The sequence below is a fragment of the Brassica napus genome, chromosome C2 (genome assembly GCF_020379485.1).
Source record: "Brassica napus cultivar Da-Ae chromosome C2, Da-Ae, whole genome shotgun sequence".
Lineage (NCBI taxonomy): Eukaryota > Viridiplantae > Streptophyta > Magnoliopsida > Brassicales > Brassicaceae > Brassica > Brassica napus.
In genome coordinates, this window is record NC_063445.1 from 40,612,676 (window position 1) to 40,634,176 (window position 21,501).

Sequence of the window (21,501 nt, forward strand, 5' to 3'; positions counted from 1 at the left end):
CCCTGTGCCTTTTTGTTTTGTTGTGTTTAAACAATTGCCCTGCTGTGGCTTCTTAAGAATGCTTTTTGGATTTGCATCTTTCTTGAATGCTTGTTTGTTGATCTGTCGGGGGTCTTTTGAACTTGGAGTCCTTTAGGTCCATAGGTTTTGCGATTTGCTCCGATCTTCGTGGCCAAATCATTCGAGGTTATTTTAATAGCTCTTGATGCTGGTTCTTCGAGATGGTCTGAGCTAGGACATCGCATTGCCCCTCGGACTGACTGCATGAGTGCCCTGAGATGAATTTCTCGAAATCCTTTATTGGACCTGGGCCATTTGGGCCTGAGATCTTGAGGTCGTCTAAGAGCTCGTGGACTGTTGGGTGCCGAGTTTCCCTAGAGCCTTCGGACCTTGAGACCCTCGGCTGGTCCCCTATGTCTTGGACCCATGGATCTCTTTTGGACCCTAGAGTAGTTTGAGGAACTGATGAGTTCAGGACCCGGAGGTCGTTTTTAAGAAACTCTATATACACCAAGGAACTCGTGAAAGAGGCAGTCTCTCTAAAAGAGGTTTTAAAACTTAGAATCTTAAGCTCTGCAGTATTGGAATCCACATCTAAGAAGTCATTATAAGAAAAGCACATTATACCATATCCTAGCTTAGCAACCAAATTCATCTAGCCAACAACTTAGCAAATCTTGGCTGACATTCACTTCTACCAACCTCATTTCTTATCATAAATAAAAGTGTAGGCTTTACCTTGGGGGTATCGATCACAGGATGCAAGGACTTTCAAAAAAGTATCTGGACCTGCAGGTAAACATTAGTTCATATCCTCTCTCTCTACTAATTTTCTCTCTTAGTCAAAATCTGCTTATTTAGCAAGATCATTGACCAATATTGGACAGGCTTCCATGAATCAAGCCTTAATGGTGGTTGCCACCAAGTCCTGTTCACTTCTTTTGGACTTATATCCTAGGATTATTTGTGAAGCAAGCCTTAATGGTTGTAGCCACCAAGTCCTGTTCTAATCATTTACCTATAGAATTCTTATGAAGCAAGTCTTAATGGTTGTAGCCACCAAGTCCTATTCGAATTCCTTCCTAATAAATCTCAAATAGATATACATAATAGTAATAATATTTTTTTTTCTTTATTTATTTATTTATTTTTAAAATATATCTATATTCCGAAAATAGAGAGACAAAGGGTGATTAATCTATCTACACAAGGCTTTGCCTTCCAGATTTGTTTGAAGAATCCGGTCCCATGCATACCAAGCCCCAAGACAAGCAGTTGTGTCAAGTTTAGTGTTGGAGATCAGCTTTGGTTCCTTCAAACAATCTCTGCAAGTGTGAATAGTTGACATGTTGATCCACTTTAGTATCTTTAGTACTATCTGCAATTAATAAGTCTAGAATGATGCTAAAGAGTGGTTAGATAACAAGCAAAAATCTATAAGTTCAATATCCCCTTCTTGACTCAATAAGACTTTTTGAAAAAAACGTTTTAATAAAACTCATAAATAAATTACTATCAATAAACCTCCCCCCAGACTTAAAATACATTGTCTCCAGTATAAATTCAGTCGGAGTTATGGTGATAACTAAATCATAAGGACTCAATATAACAAGTTAGAACGATATACCAGACCGGAATGGATGTCGACCGATGTAGGGATGTTGATATCGGTCGCGGCAGGTTAGGCAATGTCGATCGATGTCGACAGCTTCTTGTAGTTTAGATCTATCTCTCCAACACTAAGCTCTCCCTCTCCAATGGTGGCTTGTTGCTTCTCTCCAAGCTAAGTCTAAAAGGTCTCTAGGCACGTCTGCCTCTAAAATGATACAAAACCCTAATAATATAGTCTAACAGGCGGCCAGGGACTTAAAATGTAATTATTGAAACTTTTGTTAAACTTGCAATCTTCTAATTTTGTCATTAACTCTCGGGTGGCTTCGCTGTCAATCGATGAGAAGATCTCATCATCGATTGATATTTCTTGGTAACCGTCAGTCCATATTCTGATAAATAATCGATCATCCAGCAAATCTCAAAAGGTCTCCAAATAGCTCCAAATACATCATTTTCTTCCAGTTAGTACCTGAACCTGTAATTACTCTAAATAGACTCTATATAGTAGTAAATATATCTTAAAACACTTATAAACCATGGTTAATAATGGGTAAAATCCATGATCTATCACCAAGCTTGCAGGATCTTCTGAGAATAGCACCGATGTTTCCTTGTTGCTTCTGGTACTGCTGGGCATGCACTTGAAAAGATAAGAAATTTTTTTTGTCATAAAGTAGTTTAAAGAAGTAACCTAGATTAAATCAGACTAGATCTAATGGCGATCAAAGCTCCCTGGCAACGACGCCAAATTTGATATCACTCAAATTACCCTAAGGAGTGAATTACTCTCTCAAATAAAAAGTTTAGTTTTTGTACTTAGGGATCGAATCCACAAAGAGCTATGGCACACAAAACATCTAATCAAAACGATTAAGCTAGGTTGATTTAGTTTAATTGTTAATTGCAGGTTTGAACAAGGTAATTGTTCGGTGGGGTTGATTAAGGTTTTAACACTTAATTGGAAGTAACTAGAGTTAGGGTTTCTATTCAAGTAATTAGGATTATAGAGATATAGGTACTAATCAGTTGCTTGCATGATATTAAAGAGCTCAACTTATAAGAACAAATCAATCAGCTTTCGCATGTTTAGATTCGTATATTGTCTAAATCTAATGACCTCAACATTCGTATGTTGATCAATTAGAAAGTGCCGATCGATGATTCTAGAGGAATATCGATCGATACACCTTTCACGACGTTGCTGGCGAATTCTGTTTAGGACATTAGAGTTCGTTTGTTGTGATCAGCAACAAAGAAATTATAAGTGTTACCATTTAGAGGTGTGTTACCGTTTAAGGTGTGTTTGACTGTTTCGAGTTCCTTAGACGAGGGTTCCGTCTGGAAAGTTTTGATGAAAAACGGTTATTCGAGCGTTAGCGACGTCTCGCGGTGCCGAAGGTTGAATTTTCCTTATGCCACGTTTCGTGGTTGAAATGTTTGCGGGCATGGAGATGTTTTGCGAATGTTCGCAGCCAAAAACTGTTGTTTCAGTTTGGATGCTAAATTGTTCGATTTGAGATCGAGGAGTTAGGACCAAGGGGTCACGTTAATTTGTCCTTGGGAGAAGCGTCTTCCTCCACTGTGCTTTGTGAAGTTTTGGCCTTCCGAGATATATTTTGTCTGCGTCTTATGTGTAAAAAGCTGCATGATTAAAACGAATTGTTGAGCATATAGAACTTAATTGATTGATGATAAGTTTAAATTTCTCGTTAACTGTTTGGTTGTTAGGATTGAGTTTTGTTATGAAGAATTTATCGTATGATTTCCGCTTCTGGGTTATACGACAAATTGTTTGTAGAATTGTCACTTGGCGTTTTATGACAAATCGTGGATTGCCGTTTAGCTGTTAAGTGTTTGGATCAGTGGTAGCTCTACCATTTTGGCTTGGTATGAAGGATGCATTCGGCCGTATAGCCAAGGGACGTTGTAGGTCAAGGATTAGAACATGTTAGTTTACGATTGCCCTTAAAGGGGATGCCGAATTCTGGTTTGGGATTTACTGGAAGGCATAGGTGGCCGATGGCCAAATTGCGTTTGTTGAGATTGATCGGCCAAGTATGCCGGAACATTCCGTTTCAAGATGGCCCATGGTTGTAGAAAACGATTTTCTGCTTTAGGTTTAATTATACGATGAATATTCCGTATAATGTTTCCTTTAGTCGTATGAAAATTGATTTCTTTTTATCTGAGGGGGATGAAGCCTAAGTAGCTTGACACAGAACCCTTGCGGATTTGGTCGTGGGGTGATTTCCTGCTCAGAGGTAACCGAGGGGAATGAAAAGCAGAAGCCAACGACCTGAAGGGGCTTCTCATAGAAGTAACTGGAGAGTGTTTCTCGCAAATTACTCTTGATATTTGCGAACGAGGAATATGTTTTACTCATCCACTTTCCGTATTGCGAAGTCGTTTTTCATGACACCGATCTTGTTTTCCCATAGACTATTTTGTATACAGTGTTTTTGTTATACGAAAGTAATGGATAACCAGTTTTATGAAGATAGTAAATTGCAGATGGCAAAGTAGCGATGTTTCCGCTCTGATTTCGATCTTTGGTGAAAGTTGTTTGGGATCACTCATGGAGTTTTGCCAAAGGTTATTTTATTACGATTTACTTGCTCACTGTCGTGTTAGTAGTCTGATGTTCTTACAAGTTCTCTAATCCCAAGATTGCGACAAGATATGATGTAGAGTTCTTCGGACTATGTTTGTGATGGTTTGGCTACGTCGCCAGCGTTTTAGACGAATCTTTGATTTGTCGTTTTGCCTTTTGAGATCATTTTGACGGGGCATCGCATTGCCTAAGTATGTTTCTGCTTATTGTTGCAAGAGTATGCTTTGTCGAAAGCGTTTTTTTGATGCTAAAGCTAAGCCGATACCTAACCTCGATGAGCTGGACCTGCTATCTGATGGGCCTTGTGGGGGGATGAAAACCACCTCCTACAGTAAGTCCCCCCCCCCCCCCCCAATTCACTTGTGAGTGGCGTAGTCAATTGATAGGCCATGGATTTTACCCAATTTTTATCAATGGTTTAAAAGTGTTTTAATTTATATTTAATACGATATAGAGTCTATTTAGAGTATTTACAGGTTCAGAGACTATTTGGAGGAAAGTGGTGATTTTGGTATCTTTTGGAGTCTTTTGGGTGCAGAGCTGCACAAACGCGTCCGATTTTTAGCTATGGATGGATATCTTCCCAGCCAATCTTTTTACAGAAGATAGAGATTTGAGTTAGCATTCCAATGCCTATGTTTTGAGTTTAATCAGCATCATGTAGCAGAAGTTATGCCCGTTTTACTGAAGAGTGGTCAGTCTGCCTCGCGAGAGGAAGCTGTCGAGGAGATGAAAGACTGTCGATCGACATCGACGGTGCACCCTTGGTGTTGATCGACGGTGACGCCAGAATATGGGACAAGCATATTTTATGACCGACTGAAGCCCAGAAGCCACCACAAAGTCACCAAAATACCCTTGGTCGAATATAAACCCTATTTATGTGTTTCGAAGCCATTGTTGACGGCTATGCTATCTATGCTAACTTAGTTTTCTATTCTATTGCTTCTCTCAGGAGAGAAGGGAGGAACTCCTTCAGAGTCCTCCTGGAACTCCATTGGTTTTGGTTTTTATATCTATTGCAATTTTATATCTATTCATCTATGATTTCTATGACAAACTTCATGCTTGAATTGATCCACCTGTTAGGTTTAGGGTTCAAATAGGTTATGACGGATTAGTCAGAACTAGATTTCTAAGTTGTAATATTCATCAGTAGGATTTTTCATTAGCATGTTTCTAGTTTAGCTACCTAGAGCTTGATCTAGGAGTTGTAGACTCAAGTCATCACTTGCATCTCATCCTCAATCCATCCTAATTGAGTTAGGATTGTTAGAGTAACGCGAGAGCTGATCTAGGAAGCCTAGTGAGCACATTCAACCCGCGCGTACAGCTTGACTAAACACGTCGATCAATATTCCAATCGAATAATCGATCGACAGTTCAACAAGTGTATCGATCGATATTCCTATAGAATCATCGATCGACACTTATATCTGGTCAATAGACAAACCTAGAAAGCAAGAGCCGATCGGTTTGTTTATAAGTTTTGAGTTATATAATATCATGCATACAACTTATTAGGCATCTGTAGGATTATAATCCTGATTACATGAATAGGAACCCTAGATCTAGCAACAATCCTTCCACCAAACAACTCTCCGTCCCATTAGAACAACTACCTTGTTCGCCCCTGCAATTTAATATATGTACTGCTTTAATACCTATTACCCTAGCTTTATCATATAACTATTAGATCCTTTGTGTGTCCTAGCTCTCTGTGGATTTGATCCCTAAGTACGACAATTCGACCTCCTATTTGAGAGAGTATAAATCACTCCTTAGGGTAATTTGAGTGATATCACCAATTTCAATGTCTCTGATACAATGGGATCGGAGGCGAGAGCGCAGCGGGTGTCTCGATCAGAATGGTTTATCGTCTGGGGAATATCCTTATAATGCCTATCTTGGGTAGCTGCTGGTTGCTACACGTGCATTTATCGCATCTTGGTTCGAGGAAACCGGTTTGTTCGCTGTACAAAACCGGACGTTGGTTTCCATCGAGAAGCCGAACCATAGCGATGAAAAGTATAATGGGTGGTTCTATTCGAGGCTAATTTAGGTCTTTTAGACCAAATTATGGAGCCTCGGGGAAACGCGCCTCTTCTCTTCTTTATAAATAGGTGACTCCTTTTCCTTTTCCCCATTCTCCTCCGCATCTTCAGGTACTCTCTCTCTCTATCTCTCTACTTCTCTCTCTAGATTAACGTCGTAGAATATGAAGGGTTTTTGTCGTTCGATTAGCATCATGCCGCCGAGAGAAAGCTTGACCCGAAAGCAAAAGGGGAAGGCACCCGTTTCTAAGTCATCTCCCAACGTGGATCTGGACGAGATCCACCGAGATGCCCCGGTGAATACACTGAATCTCTATTTTTCGCAGCATCTTTTAGTCGTAGATGCGATAGAACAGTTCAGAGCTGAAGACGGTCGTCAGGACGCCAGCAACGATCTGTTGATCCTCATATGTTATGAATCCCGAGTTAATACGTCCGTTGAAAGTCGAGGGCCAGGACTGGGAGAGGTTGGGGGTGTGCAGAAGTTACTCCGCGAATGCAGAGGAGTTGGGGTTATGTTTATCATCCCAAGAGATGACCAGAGGCCTTGGTCCCCTCCAGTTGGATATCACTGCGTGTATGAAGCGTACATCCAGGACGACACAAAGCTATGGTTCCCGATTCCTCGGCTAATCAAGTCATATGCTTTTCGTCGGGACGTCGCGATCAGCCAATTCTTGAATGGGTCGTTTCGTATCGCTGTGACGTTAATAGTGATGGCTGCTGAAATTGATATATCGCTGAACGTCAGGGCCTTTGAAGAGTTAACATTCGTGAAGCCGATGAAGGAAGGTTTGTATTCGGTGAAGATGCTTCCGAATTAAAACATCCTCGTTGGCCATCCAAACAAGACACTTAACTGGCAGCGTTTTTACTTCTACATCAAGGCCGACGAATCGACATTAGAGGAGCTGCCGTCGGAAAACTTTCGCTTTCTTTGGAATTTTCAAATCGGTAGATCGCTTTGCCGATTTACTGTTATCCTTTCCGACTTTAACTGTTTTCTTTTGTCGCACTGTTAATCATCAAAACATGAACGACATCCCGGGAGGCTTCTTCACGATGCTAGAGCCATCGCAGCACTTAGTCATCTTCGTTCGCCAGAGCTTAGTAACAAGAGGATTCGTCGCGCTTTGGCACACATCGATAAAGGTAAATTCATTGTTCTTGTATTCTTACATGTTTAGATGAATGTGAATTTAGCCGCCAAGCCCCCTTTAAACATGTCTTAACGTTTCTTGCAGCTGATTGGGCATCCAACCTCCCAGCCGTAGTTGAACCTGGTAATAGACGTTTGTCGCGCTTCAATAGGAAGGCACATAAGAAGATAAAAAAGGATAGAAAGATGAAGACTCTTCCAGATCTTAGTGCTAACGTGGATGATGAGCTGGACCCGCCAAAAAACATTCTGATGGTGATGATCGACGACATGGGTCTCGATGGGACGCCGGAGGCGGATCTTCACCCGGACGCTGTGCGTGTCGGAAACGAGGAGGTTTTTGTTGATGCGGGGGGTCTCCCTTCCCAAGAGGATAAGTAAGAGGAAGTCTAGGGATGATTCTTTTGTCGCAAAAGACAAGGCGGGACCTTCTGAAGCCGTCATGGAGGTGCAGAAGGAAGAGCCTCCGAGTAGTTCCCTCGGTGATCCGTCGAGTAGGTGGCGACAAGAGGAATCTGTCGATGATCTCCCAGTGAACGATCCTCCTGCGAATGAAAATGTACCGATTGTCGACCCTCCTAGTGTCAGAGACGATCCGGCCCTCATTTTCAGGAACGAAAAGATCCGTACGGGCGCCAATGGTCCTCTTTTGATCTCTGACACCTCTGGCGTAGATCAGAATGAAGAGTCGAGCAAAGGGCCGTCAGGACTTAGCCCTGAAGATATGGAAGGTGATTCGGGAAAGAAACTGAAGGAGACGATACCGGCATGAACCGAAGAGGTGCCACTATCTTGAGAGCAGGTTGAAACAGAGGGTGTGGGCTTATCAGAGTCCACGAAAGACGGAGCCAAGGATCCCGCAGAGCCGAGTCTTCGCACCGAGGGGGATGGTGCCTTCAATACTGAAGACTGAACCTGATGTTGTTGTTTTACTTAGATTTTATTTTCTTTTTGTTTTGGCCCTGCGAGGCTTCGTTGTTGTAACCTCCAAACCCTTTGATATTTGAATTGACTGTTAGGGAAGTCGTGAGCTGATCTTTTCTGACTTAGAATTTTTGAGTTTTGGTTTCCACTTTGTTGGTCTTGAAGTAATCATCAGACTGGTTAGTCGTTTAGACTTCTAGGTTTGAGATTATCAATTTGTTGGAACGTATGGATTTTAAGAGATAATTCAGTAACTCGTCAATCGTTCTGATTGTGCCCTTAGAATTATCGGGATTTTGGAGGTTTAACTGGACGTTACTCTTTTATCTGTTTGCCGAATATTTTATAATTATCGAGGTGCCCCTCATGAAGTAATCCATTAAGTCGTTGTTCGTTTTAGGTCGCGACTTTAGAATTATCAAACTTGTTCATTGTCTTCTGATTTGCAAGCCGTTTCGTTTAGTTTCGATCGAATCTTAATCGATTAAGGACGTTCTCTACACAATTTCTGAACGAAAACGGTTCTCAGTTAGCTTTAAGGTGATTTTACAAAGCGTTTGACCGGCCAAACCTTGCTCGAAATCCTAAAAGAAATTGAAAATTATCGTTTTTAGTTAAGTCAGCTGCACCGCGACTTAACTGAATCCCGCGAATATGTGTCTTATCAGGACATATCTGATATCAGGCACGAGTGGTAGTACGCTGTTAGTTGCTTGGTGCATTCCATGGTGTCAGAGTGTTAGCATCGCGGAGCGAGGAAGCAAACAAAACCTGGCAATCCTGTTTGCTTCGACAAAGAGCATTTATCGCATTGTTGAGCTTATGCTTCGCAGTCTGCGTTCATCATACGCCAATAAAAGCCAAGGCTTTTGACTTTTAAGGCTAGGGCTCGTACTTCAGAGTGATTTCCAGCGGCGCCTTCATGCGTTTTAGCCATAACGAGTCGTGTCTCTTCACCGTGGATACACCTGATATACCATGGATTTTACTCACTTTTAGCCATGGTATATAGGTGTTTTTAGATACATTATAGTTGTTTTGGAGTCTTTTTATAGTGTTTTCAGGTTTTGGAGTGATTTGAAGATAAAATGAGAAAGACATGTAGCTGACCATCGAACCAGTCCAACAGTTTGGCTAAGCGCGCAAAGACCAGACTTGGTTCCAGCTGACTTAAAGCCCTAGTCCCACATGAATTACCAAATTGCTCTTGACGAGTTTTAACCTAATATTTATGTGCTCTGCCATTGTTATAGGCAACACACACTTTCATACTTTCTTACACAGCAAGATACTTAGAGTTTTAGGTTTGGAGAGAAGATCCAAGACTTCTTCAGAGATTTGTATCGGAACTCCAAGTTTTGCTACTCCTATTTATTCTATGCAGTTTTATTACTATCTTGTTATGAATTGCTTAGCTATGTTTGAGTAGTTCTCTTTGTTAGATTTAGGGTTCATATAATCTTGAGGGATTAGCCCAAAATATAGAATTACTAAGTTTTTTGGATATCAATCAATTGAACTATTTTTTAATGCTTGTATTCTAGAGTAGCTAACTAGGACCTTGCCTATAGATAATTGGGGCGCAAGCGGAAGCATGGTCCTTTGTCTGATCTAGTTTACATTGTCCTAGGATTGCTAGAAACAAGCGACAACTGATTTAGTTTAACCTTGTGAACAAGTCAAACCCGTGCGGTAAAGCTTGCTAGATGCATCGATTGACGGGCTGAAAGGTGTATCGATCGACAATCCATAATTGGTATCGATCAACACTTTTTCAAGACCAACAAGCGACAGCTGAGGTCTTAGATCTAGACAATAGATATTCTAAAAATACGGAAGTTGATCGACTATTCTTTAGTTTGATTTCTAGAATTTCCAACATACTCTTAGTGTCTATACCTCTATAACCCTTATTGTCTGAATAGAAACCCTAATTCTAACGCCTGTCATATCTGTTTAAAAACCTCAATTAAACAACAAAGAAAATGCCTTGCTCACCACTGCTTTTTGCCTATACACATGTTTGCCTAGTTTAACCACATAACTACTAGATCTTTTGTGTGCCTTATCTCTCCGTGAATTCAATCTCTAAGTACTACAACTCGACCTCTTATTTGAGAGAGTAAATCACTCCTTAGGGTAATTTGGGTGATATCAACACCTGAGGAGGACATTTGTTGTGGTCCATCAGTGAAGATTTCCATCCATGACGACATAATCGGCACTCCAGGTTTTTAGTCGGCGCACAGCCCATTTCTCGGGAGGCAGTTTGCCGTCTGCAAGATAGTCTATGAAATCTGTTCTCTAATCTGGGGTTGGTTTTTCAGTTTTTTTCTGTCACCAGGTCTTCTTCAATAGATGTTGCTTCAGTTACGGTAGCCAAGATGAGGTTTTTCTCGGTCAAGAGGTCGATGCTTGGTTTTTAGATCCTTTGTATTGGAATCGTGCACTTGACTAGATCACGAAGTTTGCTTCCTAATGCCGCGAGGATGTCAGCGCATACATTCTCTTCTCAGGGAACTTTTGTGAGTTGGAAGATCTCAAATTCCCTTGAGAGTGCTTGGACGAGCTTAAACAATATATGCCTCCAATCATGAGCATCAGTAGGTTTCAATGTTCCACCAAAATACTCCAAAATCCACATACTTCATCTGTCCCATTATCCTGATAAATGTCTCAACATACTTGAGAACCTGCACACTGGAAAGGCGGGTGGCGGTGGTGGGCTCTTAAGAACCCCTGGAATCTGCTGAACGTGGGGCTGCTGACCAGGAATCTGGTGGTTCCCCTGAACCCTAATCGGCGCGGCCTGCTGCACATGAATCTGCAGACCATGCTACACCTGAATCTGAGGACCACACAGAATCTGCTGCTGAGCTGCAGCCATCTGCCTAGCAACTTCCTGAGCAGCGATTCTAGGAGCCTCCTCGGAATCTTGCATAGCTACCTCCTGAGCAATCTGCTGGACTGCCTCATGAGCAGCCTGCCTAGCTGCATCCTGCACCATCTGCTTCAGGGCATCCTGATCGATTGGTGGAACCGCTTGTGGCGGAACCGGGGGCTGCACATGCTCATATCCCATCCTCTCAGGCAGCTCTGGTGGTCTAAGTACGAACAACTCTCCTCTTTGACGGCATTTGAAAGGAAAACAAGAAAGATTAACTTCTGCTGAAACTGAATACAAATATTGTAAAGAATTTTACTACATAAATGTCGAATAAAATAATAATCTATAATCATGATATCTCCATTTACTAATCTCCATTAATCGTCTTCAAACACCATAACTCCAAATCTATATAATTTAATCCGAATAAATGTCGATAAAACCAAACCGGAAGTCTAAAAAGAAAAAAAAAAAGGAAAACCGCCTAAAAGCACTGATCCAATAACAATCACTCATGCTCGTAAATCTCACCTTAGCCACTGGCTGGAATGATTAACAGAAGATCCAACTGAGGTAAATAGAAAACTTACCGGAAACTCTCCCGAAAATCTCACCAAAATACCGATCGTCAGATAATTTAACATCAACTAGTCACGCGCAAAGAAATAATCTGACTTGATGAGAATAAAGAGAAGGGGTTGAGTTTCTTAAATAGGGGAAGGAGAGGGAAGTTGATTTTCTAAACTTTCAAAGTGGGACAAAGTAAAAGAGTTGTGGGTTTTAATTTTTAAAACAAATGGGCCATCCCTTCTTGGGTCACGATCGTTAAAGGGTGAGGTCTTGGGTTCGAAGAACATCATGCGCACCAATAACATACCTGGGGGAGTTTAAGGCTCACATGTGAAGGGTTAGGATTAGTGCTCTGCAGGGTCAACCTGGGTCTACGGGATGGGTTGTTACATATACTTGGGATATTATTGGTACTTAGTTCACAGTAGCAGTCCAGGATTTCTTCATCAAAGGGTTTTCTCTCCGGAGGAATCAACTCTACAATCTTGGCATTGATTAAAAAATAATAATTATGCTGCCATGATGGTTTATATGCAGGGGCGGACCCAGGTAAGGTGAGGGTGTGGCACGTGCCACACTCTATTTTTTTTTTGTAAAGATTTTTGTTCAAAATTTCGGTAAATACCCTTATTTTATATGGTTATTATATTATGTATCCCATGTAAAATATTTATATATCCTTACATTTAGTCTTTCTTTCATTATGTGCCCCATGTTTTATAATTTGCTGGGTCGCCCCTGTTTATATGTGATATCTTTCGCAGTTGTTATTTATAAGGTGATCTCAAATCTCATCGCCAATAGGCTAAAACTAATTATTCCCTAGTTTATTGCAGCGAATCAGTCATCTTTTGCCAGTGAGAGGCTCTTGATTGAAAAACTTCTACCGGCTACTGCAGCTGTGCAAGATTATCTCAAAGAGAATATATCATCTCGGTGTGTCATTAAGGTCGATATCTTAAAGGCTTTTGACCATGTTCAATGGAATTTTCTCATCAATATTCTTACATCAATGATCTTTTCCCAATCTTTTATTCATTGGATCTCCTTGTGCATATCTACGACATCATTAACTGTTCAAATCAATGGTGAGCTATCAGGTTATTGTCAAAGTAAGAGAGGACTACAACATGGATGTTCGCTTTTACCTTACCTATTTTTTCATTGTGATGGATGTCCTCTCTAGACTATTGGATAAGGCAGCGAGTGTTCAAGGATTTGGTTATCATCCTCGCTCTGAGAATCTGAGTCTAACACCTTAAATTTTACAGATGATTTGATGGTCTTAACTGATGGGAAAGTGATCAGTTGTAGACATTGTTGTTGTTTTTAATCAGTTATCTAAGGCCTCAGGACTTCTAATAAGCATGGAAAAGTTGACCAATTATCTTGTAGGAACCACAGAGGGGTTCGTCCTGAAAGTGAAAATAGGTTTCTCGTTCATGCTGGCCAGCTTCCAGTGTGCTAAATGAAACAATCATGAAACGCATAGGATTATGAAAAATTGATTGTTATGATATGCATGCAGACTTGAACTCATTGGCTCAGTCCTTTGGAATATCTAGATATTGATTTTCTTGTTTTTTTTGTCACCGTAATGCTTTCATTAGTGAAATCAACAAGCTCTGCTCTGCATTTTTATGGTCTTTTAGCGAATTGAATCCTAGGAAAGCAAAATGGCTTCAGAAGAAGTTTGTGGTCCAAAAGAAGAAGGAGGTCATGGCGTTCGCTCGCTCAATGAAATGAAGAATGTTTCTCTGTTCAAGCTCTTTTGGCAAGTGGTATCACCATCGAACAACAGCTCTGGTTACTACAACACACATATGGAGAGAATGTGGTTTTGTGGAGAAGAGGTATATAAGGCACGGTTCGTCACCTGAAATTGGAATCATATAAAGGTTACTTGGCATACAAGTCTCTGGTTCAATCACGTGACACCAAAATTCCGATTCTGCACATGGCTAGCATGCTCTCAATCATATAAATACGGGAGATCGGATAACTGTTGGACCGTGGGAATTGATGGGAGATTTGTACTCTGTCACCAGCATTTGGATACATCGTATTACTCAACATCTCAAGCGGTGGATGAGAATTGTATAGGAAAACTTTTTATATATGTTTTGATTCTTTGATACCGGATTGTTTTTCTCACATGCCTATGCTAGCCTCGACATTAGAACAAACTACAGACAATAGACTGAAACCAAACCAAGTGCTTCTTCAAAAGGAAAAAAAAACTGCTCAAGAGAATGGATAAGACCATAACATATTGTACAATCTGAGTTATGGAGTGTTGTTTTGTAATCGAATATTTACTTTAAGCTGGTTTTGTGATGGACACACGGGAAAGACAAGGTTGCCAAATCCTAGGTTGGGTATGTATCTTGTAGGTCCGAAATGACTATTGATTCTAGACAACCTCTTCAAAACATGTGTGTCTTCTGCCAAGCTCGGCTAGTCAAAGTTATAATGCCTCATACTAGTTGGAAACGAGCTTGACTATATATTAGACGTTTTTTTAAAACAATATAATAGATGTGTTACTTGATTGATATCAACACACTGACAAACAAAGATCAAGAAAAGGATGGTAAAACACATTACAAGTCTATTGCTTGGATGTCCTATTTTTATAATTCTCCCCATCATGATCAAGTTTCAAGTGTGTCCAGAAATAGAAAAATGTCCAAACCTTCTAAAGAAAATATAGCAAATTACTAAAAATAAACATTTAAACAAAACAAAAGATATCATAAACACTGTTTCGGGAGAACAACGGATTTTTGATGTGTTGTCATTTTTCTTCTCATCTCCGAGAAGGAAAGTCCGGAGATGGGAAGAAAAACATGGTGTTGGTTTATGAACAACAATATAAGACACATAAAAACTTTGATAAGGTACGAAGTTAAAGAAGAAGAAGCTGCATTGATCTTCCCAAAAGATCCTCCATGGTTCAAGGCATGGATGGTTCCAGTGATGATGATTTTTGTTTTCTTTATCGTCGCTGTTGTAGGAATTTGTCGACGTTGTCGAAATTGTCGCCGTGGTGAAAATTCTCCCAGCATCCATCCTATCTCGCAGACCACATAATTTGTTTAGATTTCTTTTCTTATCAAATGTAAATTCCTTTCTGGTGCAATGTGAATTCTACAGTTTCGCCATATATTTTCTGATCACTTTGGTCTAATGAAAGATAAAAGGGAGATTTGACAAAATAGAATGAAAAACCACATTATTTGTCTTCATGATAGAAAACCAACCTTAGTTTGTCCCTAAGTACAAATTTTCTCATAATTCCAAAATTAACCTTTGATTAATTAAATAAAATACAATTTAAAGTTGTTTAAATAGTAGAAACATATTAGGAATAAAAACAAATAAAAATTAAAACTAAATTTTGGTAGAAATTAAAAAAAAAATTAAAACAAGAAAAGCTCCAAAATGAACCCTTGATAATATATTCATCATAGAAGAAGAGTTAATGAAAATCAAACACGATGGATAAATCATGTTTTGATTAAGAACAAGTGCTTAATTATGATTTTTATTTTTTGAAAAGAAAATCGCAGGTACACGTTTTAGAAAAGTAAAAAGATTTCCAAATTTTTTTAGAATATTTTGTAGTTGAATTTTTGGAAATATGATTATTTTTATCCGTAGAATGCAGCTTTTACACTGTGTAGAGACCAAATAACTTATGTGTAAGCAGATGATACCATATATAGACTTTTGACTTGTGTCTAGATTTTGTATTCGTCAAAATTTAGAATTTATCATAAAAGTAGAAGCTGAATTCAGAAAAAATGTAGCTACCTTTCGAATGCATAGACTTCCCATTCTGCATATTTAGAATTCAATTTAAAAGTAGATTATGGATTCTAGCGAAAGTAGAATAACTTGTTTAGTCTAGAATTCAACTTTCACCATGTCATTTTTCGTAGAAGATGACATCTTCTTTCCGTAAAACATAATTTAAGTTTTAGAACCAAAAAAATACTGGATTTTTTTTCAATTATGACTCAAAACAAAAAGTTAAACACAAAATTAACTCATGATTTTCTTGAAACTTTCATTTGCCTTATTCACGAAATACCATTCCTTTTTTTTCTTTTTATTCAAAAATGAGTGTTTTACTCTATCATCCTCATCTTCATCAAGTATTTACAATATTGTCATTGTCATCAATACACCACACACCATGAACAACCAATTTGAAGCTCTTAATTCACCAACGTTTCAATTTTTACTCTTCATATCTCATTACTTCTGCACAGAAACAACACAATTTTCCATAGACACAAAATTTTATAATTTTATTGTCCATGCTACCTTCTGTACTCCTTTCGACAGCTGGTTTAATGTCGAAATTTTATAATTTTATTGTCCATGCTGCCTTGTGTTCTAGCTCAACTGGTAGGTGACAAGATTTTCCATAGAGCAGGCAAAATGGGGTTGTTCCTAATGGAGTTTTGAATGCAGTCCGGTAAGCCCAAAGTGCATTGTCCAGTTTTCTAGACCAATCTTTCCTAGAAATTCCTACGGTCTTTTCTAAGATTTGTTTGATCTATCGATTTGAGACTTCTATGTGGGAACCGAAATTTGCACTGTCGATTTCCGTTTAAATTAGGAAAGTTAGGAAAACCCTAATTTCCCAGAGGTCCTGGATATCTGCTAAACCACACGCCAAGCAATCAGAACACGAAATTAAGATGAGAAAAAATAGAAATCATAAAAAAAGAGCAAAAGGAGTCTTATTCCGAATTCGCGTATGAGCATTACAACAAGGTAGAAGCCTCGGCTATGAGAGATGTCGGCGAGATTCCTAGTTCTAACAACCTAAGACTGCAAAACCTAGTTGAGTCGCAGCTCGAAATAACAAAAACGGAAAGTTGTCTAAATGCTCTAAGTGCTAAGTTTGCTCTGGAAAAGTTTTCTTTTGTGATAACTCGAAAATGGAGATATCCCATTTTTCTCGATCTTCATGATTATCCGCGGAAACTTAACATTTATCTGCGGAATTTTGACATTTATATTTTCTTGCGAACTAAGTATAAACCGCCATAGTATCTATGGGCTTTTCCTTAAAAATCATAAGTGGGTTTCTAATCACATTTTAGACCAATTTGGGATGTCTTTTGACTCGAAACGTTTATTACAATTTTTATCGATAAAAATAAACTTTCCGCGATTTTTATCGTAAAGTTTATGTGATAACTCAAATAGATGGGAGTGGGAAATGATATGGCTGCGGTACATAGGAGCTAGCATTAAGAAACAGACGAGAATGTACGGATTTGGGTCGTACCCGTTGATCGACGTTCGAGACAGTTCGGTCGCTACGTAGCGACCTGATCCACGCCGGATCGGTCGCTACGTAGCGACCAAACAAATGGCTTGGTCGGTCGCTACGTAGAGACCAAATATTTTGCGGGTCGGTCGCTAGTCGGTCGCTACGTAGCGACCGACCGAGTGGCTCAGTCGGACGCTACATAGCGACCGGCTCGTTTCGGACCGGTCGCTACGTGGCGACCTTGTTTGGATCCTTTTCCGATGTTTTATGAACGTGTTTTGGACAATGGGTGTTTAGCTTCCATGCATCAACCGAGATTAGTGCAAGATTTCTCCCCAAAGTTCCTTGTTACGATTTCTTTACGAAGAATACTTTTCGTAAAGACATTCATGCTGACTTTTACGGATATTTGGATGTTAACTTCGTCGTGTCCGTTTTTGACCCCAACAGTTAGAGTGCGGTTTGGCGAGTTAGGCAAGATTGGTAAGTCAGATAGAGTTTACATTCAAAATTCTGTGGAAGAATATCGACGAAGAAATATATATATATATATATAATAAATCGAAATCTTAAGCTCATAATTCTATAAGTAGTGAGCTCCCATCTTTCATTCCCTTCACACCTTCCTCTCTTTCCAAATTCTCTCTAGCTTCTTTTCACACTTTAGCTCTCAAGATGTCTTCCTCCCAAAAAAGACAAGAAGAGTTCTGATGTTGAGATGGTTGAGGCCTCCTCCCAGGCGCCGGAGTCAGCCCCTTCCGACAATGCACCAGCTTGTGTCGCCGGCTTCCTTTCTTTCCGAGAGAAGATGGCTCGTCGTAAAGCTGAGAAGGAACCTATCCATGTTTGCGCCGAGCCTCCGTCTTCTCCCGCTCTGGTTGTCATTCCAGTCATCGATCCTGTGGTTCAGGCTCCGCAAGATGCGGGGGAACAGTCCGGGACGGGCATTTTTTGTGTTTTGGATGCCTCGGCCCAGCCTTCTGGTCCATCTACAACTCCGATCGTTGTTGACGTTAAGGAGAAGGTCATTGAATCGATCCCTCCGCCTCAAACCAGAAAGGAAATCGTTCTAGCGTTGCGTGCTCCCAGTGCTACTCCAGCTGTTCCAGCGAGGAGTCGGAAGAGGAGGTGTACAATGGGCAACGATGGGGAGCCTTTGCATCCGGAAGGGTTGAGCCTAGCGTTGGGACTTCGTGGAAAGGTTTGTTCTTTACTTTTGCTTTTTATTCTTAGAGTGTTGGATTCTGTTTAGCCCTGTTTTGCTTTGTATCTCTAATTGTTATCTTATCTCACAGTTTGTGTCGCTGATCGATGGGATGAGCAGCGAATGCGGCTCCGAGGTCGGTCGTCTTGCAAGAGATCTGACAGAGACGCAGGGCAAATTATCTGAGTCTGAAGCCATGCTAAAAGCTGTCGAGGATTCTCATTCCGCAAAGGTGTCTAAGATCGAGGTTCAGATTGGGGAGCTCGAGAGGGACCTTGGGAAGACAGTGAGTTCTTCGCTTAAGGAGAAAAAGGCTAGGAAGACCAAGTCCTCGGAGGTATGTCGACTTCAGCGTCAGATTGAAAGTGGTGAAGGGTCAACGAACCGTGGGATCGAGGAGGCCAAGGATGTACTCCACCTTGAGTTCCAGACCCGTTTAGCGAAGATCTCCGACTTTCTGGGCTCCCTCGAGTGCATTCGCAGCAGGGATTTAGCCCTAGCGACTATCGATGGTGGGATGGCTGTGGTTCAGGCACTCCAGGGTGAAACCCCTTCGTCCTTAGAGGCCAAGGAAGCCAGGTTTTCCGCTTGCAAGGGAGGTCTGGCAGCCGTGGACGGGAGTTTTGACCTTATCTTGGCTGACCTGAAGTCAGAGTGTTTCCTTCTGATGTGTTCAGAAGACCCAGAGGAGCAAAAGCCTGCGGTCGGGGAAACGGAGGCGGTGCGGCCCCAAGCTTGGACGAGGCGATGGGTGAAGGGGAGGTTTAGATTCCAGATGACGATCAAGGTTACGATCTCGCTTGAGAGATTTTTTTTTGTTATGAATTAGTACATGCTATGGCCTTGTATGGCCATGTTTAAGTTTTGGGACTGGCCGCTTGTGGCTTTCAATCCCTACCGTTCTGCGGCTTTTCATGAATGGATGATCAGTTTGCGTTTAGATGTGAGTTATTTGGATGGTGTAGAAGGAAGATTATGAGTTGTCATCTCATACCTTTCTCCGCGGTGAGATGCTAGATTCGTGATCCGTTTCGAGAGTTTTCCGCAAAATCAGGATTTTGCGGGATATCTGAGGACGTTAAATGTAAGCATAGAGGCCTGTTTTAGGATCTCGTATCTTTGATATCATACCTTGAGATCTTAAAGACCAGTGTGCTGGGTTTAGGGCAAGACCTAGGTTTACTTTTGGCTTTAGGGGATGCAATGACTAATTCGACTTACGTATCCCGTTACAGTTTCGACCTGATTCCATACCGACTTAAAGTCCGCGATAGGTTCTCGGCTTATATGACTGTCTGCTTGGAATCAAGCATCTCTCCAAGCACAATTTTTAAGTCTCCTGGAATTGCTGACCAAAATTTCGGATTTTTTTATAGCGCCATTACCCTTGTGTCGGATGTATAAGAGTCATCTTTCTGAGATGGCTTAGTCTGTTTAGGACGTTGGGAGTTTGATGGATCTTCGCGAAGAGTACGTGTTTGAGAGGATGTTAATGCGTATGATAGTTCCTTTTTTTAGAGACTAGGATTTCGTTTATGTGATGTTTGGTGGGAAATAGTTTCTTAGGCGTTTTTTGCGACGTCTCGCAATGCCAAAGGTTGATTTTTTCCTAGTGACTAGTGAATTTGTGAGTTCTTTTAGGACTCGAATATAATTTGTGGATCAAAGATGATCGTGCTGGTTTGTGGTTGTTGCGTTGGAAAAGTTTTGAAAATATCGTGTGCTATGTCAGATATTTTAATCTTGGGAGTATACGAGTAAACGTATACATACCCACTCCCCCCCCCTTTTTTAGAGAGAGGGACATCTGAATTTGTCTTTCGACAAACTGCCTACGTACTCCTTTCGGAGATCAAGCTGTCTCGTAGTTCAGTGGTTGCAAAGCGATTTGTTTAGAGATAGTATTTTTTGGGATGCATTGCGTTCCAAGTCCTTGGAATTTTTACGCCTTGCATGTTGGCTATCTCGTAGGAACCCGGTCGAACAATTTTTACGATCTTGTAGGGTCCTTCCCAGTTTGCTCCAAGTTTTCCTGCCTTTCGCTCAGCGGTGTTTTGGAAGACTTTGCGCAGAACTAAATCTCCTTTGTTGAATCGGCGATTTCGAACGTTGGAGCTATAGTATATTGCGGCTGCATGTTGATAATTTTGAATTCGGACAAGCGCTCGATCCCGATGCTCGTTGATGAGGTCGAGATTCTCTAGGATCATGGCGTTGTTGAGCTCTTATCGTTCGGGAAGTAATCTTCTTCGGACGCCGGGAAATTTTACTTCTGCGGGAATCATGCATCATGTCCCGTACATGAGGGCAAAAGGCGTTTCTCCTATTGCTCGTCATGGGGTCGTACGATGTGACCAAAGGAATCCCTTAAGTTCCTCTGCCCACCTGCCTTTTTTAGCGTCTAGACGTTTCGTGAGTCCGTCTAGAACAGTCTTATTGATTGTCTTGGCTTGACCGTTGCATTGTGGATATCTGGGGGTTGATTTGTTTAATCGTATCTTCCATTTTTCGCCGAATGCTTCGAATCTGGTGCAGATGAATTGAGATCCGTTGTCAGTTACGATCTCGTAAGGAACTCCATGTCTACAGATAATGTTTTTCCATACGAAATTTTCAACTTGGACATCTTTTATACTTGCGTATGATTCCGCCTCCACCCACTTTGAGAAGAAATCAGTGAGGACTAAGAGGAAACTCTTTTGCTTTGAATTGTGAAGGGGTCCGACGATGTCCATGGCCCAATGCATGAAAGGATACGGTGACGTGATGGAAGAAAGAACTTCTGCTGGTTGTCGGATGGTCGGAGCATGACGTTGGCATTTTTCGCATTTTCGTGCGAATTTCTCACAATCTCCGATCATCGTTGGCTAGTAGTATCAGTGGCGTTTGATCTTCACTGCAAGTGACCTTCCACCGGAATTGTTTCCGCAGGATCCCGAATGGACTTCTTCCATAACTTTCTCGCTTTTTCTCCTTCCAAACATGTCATGATTGGTCCGGAAAATTTCCATTGGTAAATTTCCCGTCGACTGTTACATAACACGCGGCCTGGGTTCGGATTTTGCGGGCTGCCCATTTTTCGGCAGGTAATTTTCCGTCGATGATGTAGGCTCAAATTGTTTCCAGCCATGGCGTATCGCACCCGTAGTCGAATTGTTCCGATCTTTCCTCTGCCTGTAGTGCGA

The 21,501-nt window shown here is 40.9% G+C and overlaps 1 protein-coding gene across 1 annotated transcript; it reads left to right on the forward strand.

Moving 5' to 3' along the window:
• Positions 1–14,583: 14,583 nt before the first annotated feature.
• On the forward strand, positions 14,584–15,372 carry BNAC02G30060D. Its single transcript, XM_013810790.3, has one exon. The coding sequence runs from the start codon at positions 14,655–14,657 to the stop codon at positions 14,910–14,912; it is 258 nt and encodes an 85-aa protein (XP_013666244.1). The 5' UTR covers positions 14,584–14,654; the 3' UTR covers positions 14,913–15,372.
• The last annotated feature ends 6,129 nt before the right edge of the window (positions 15,373–21,501 follow it).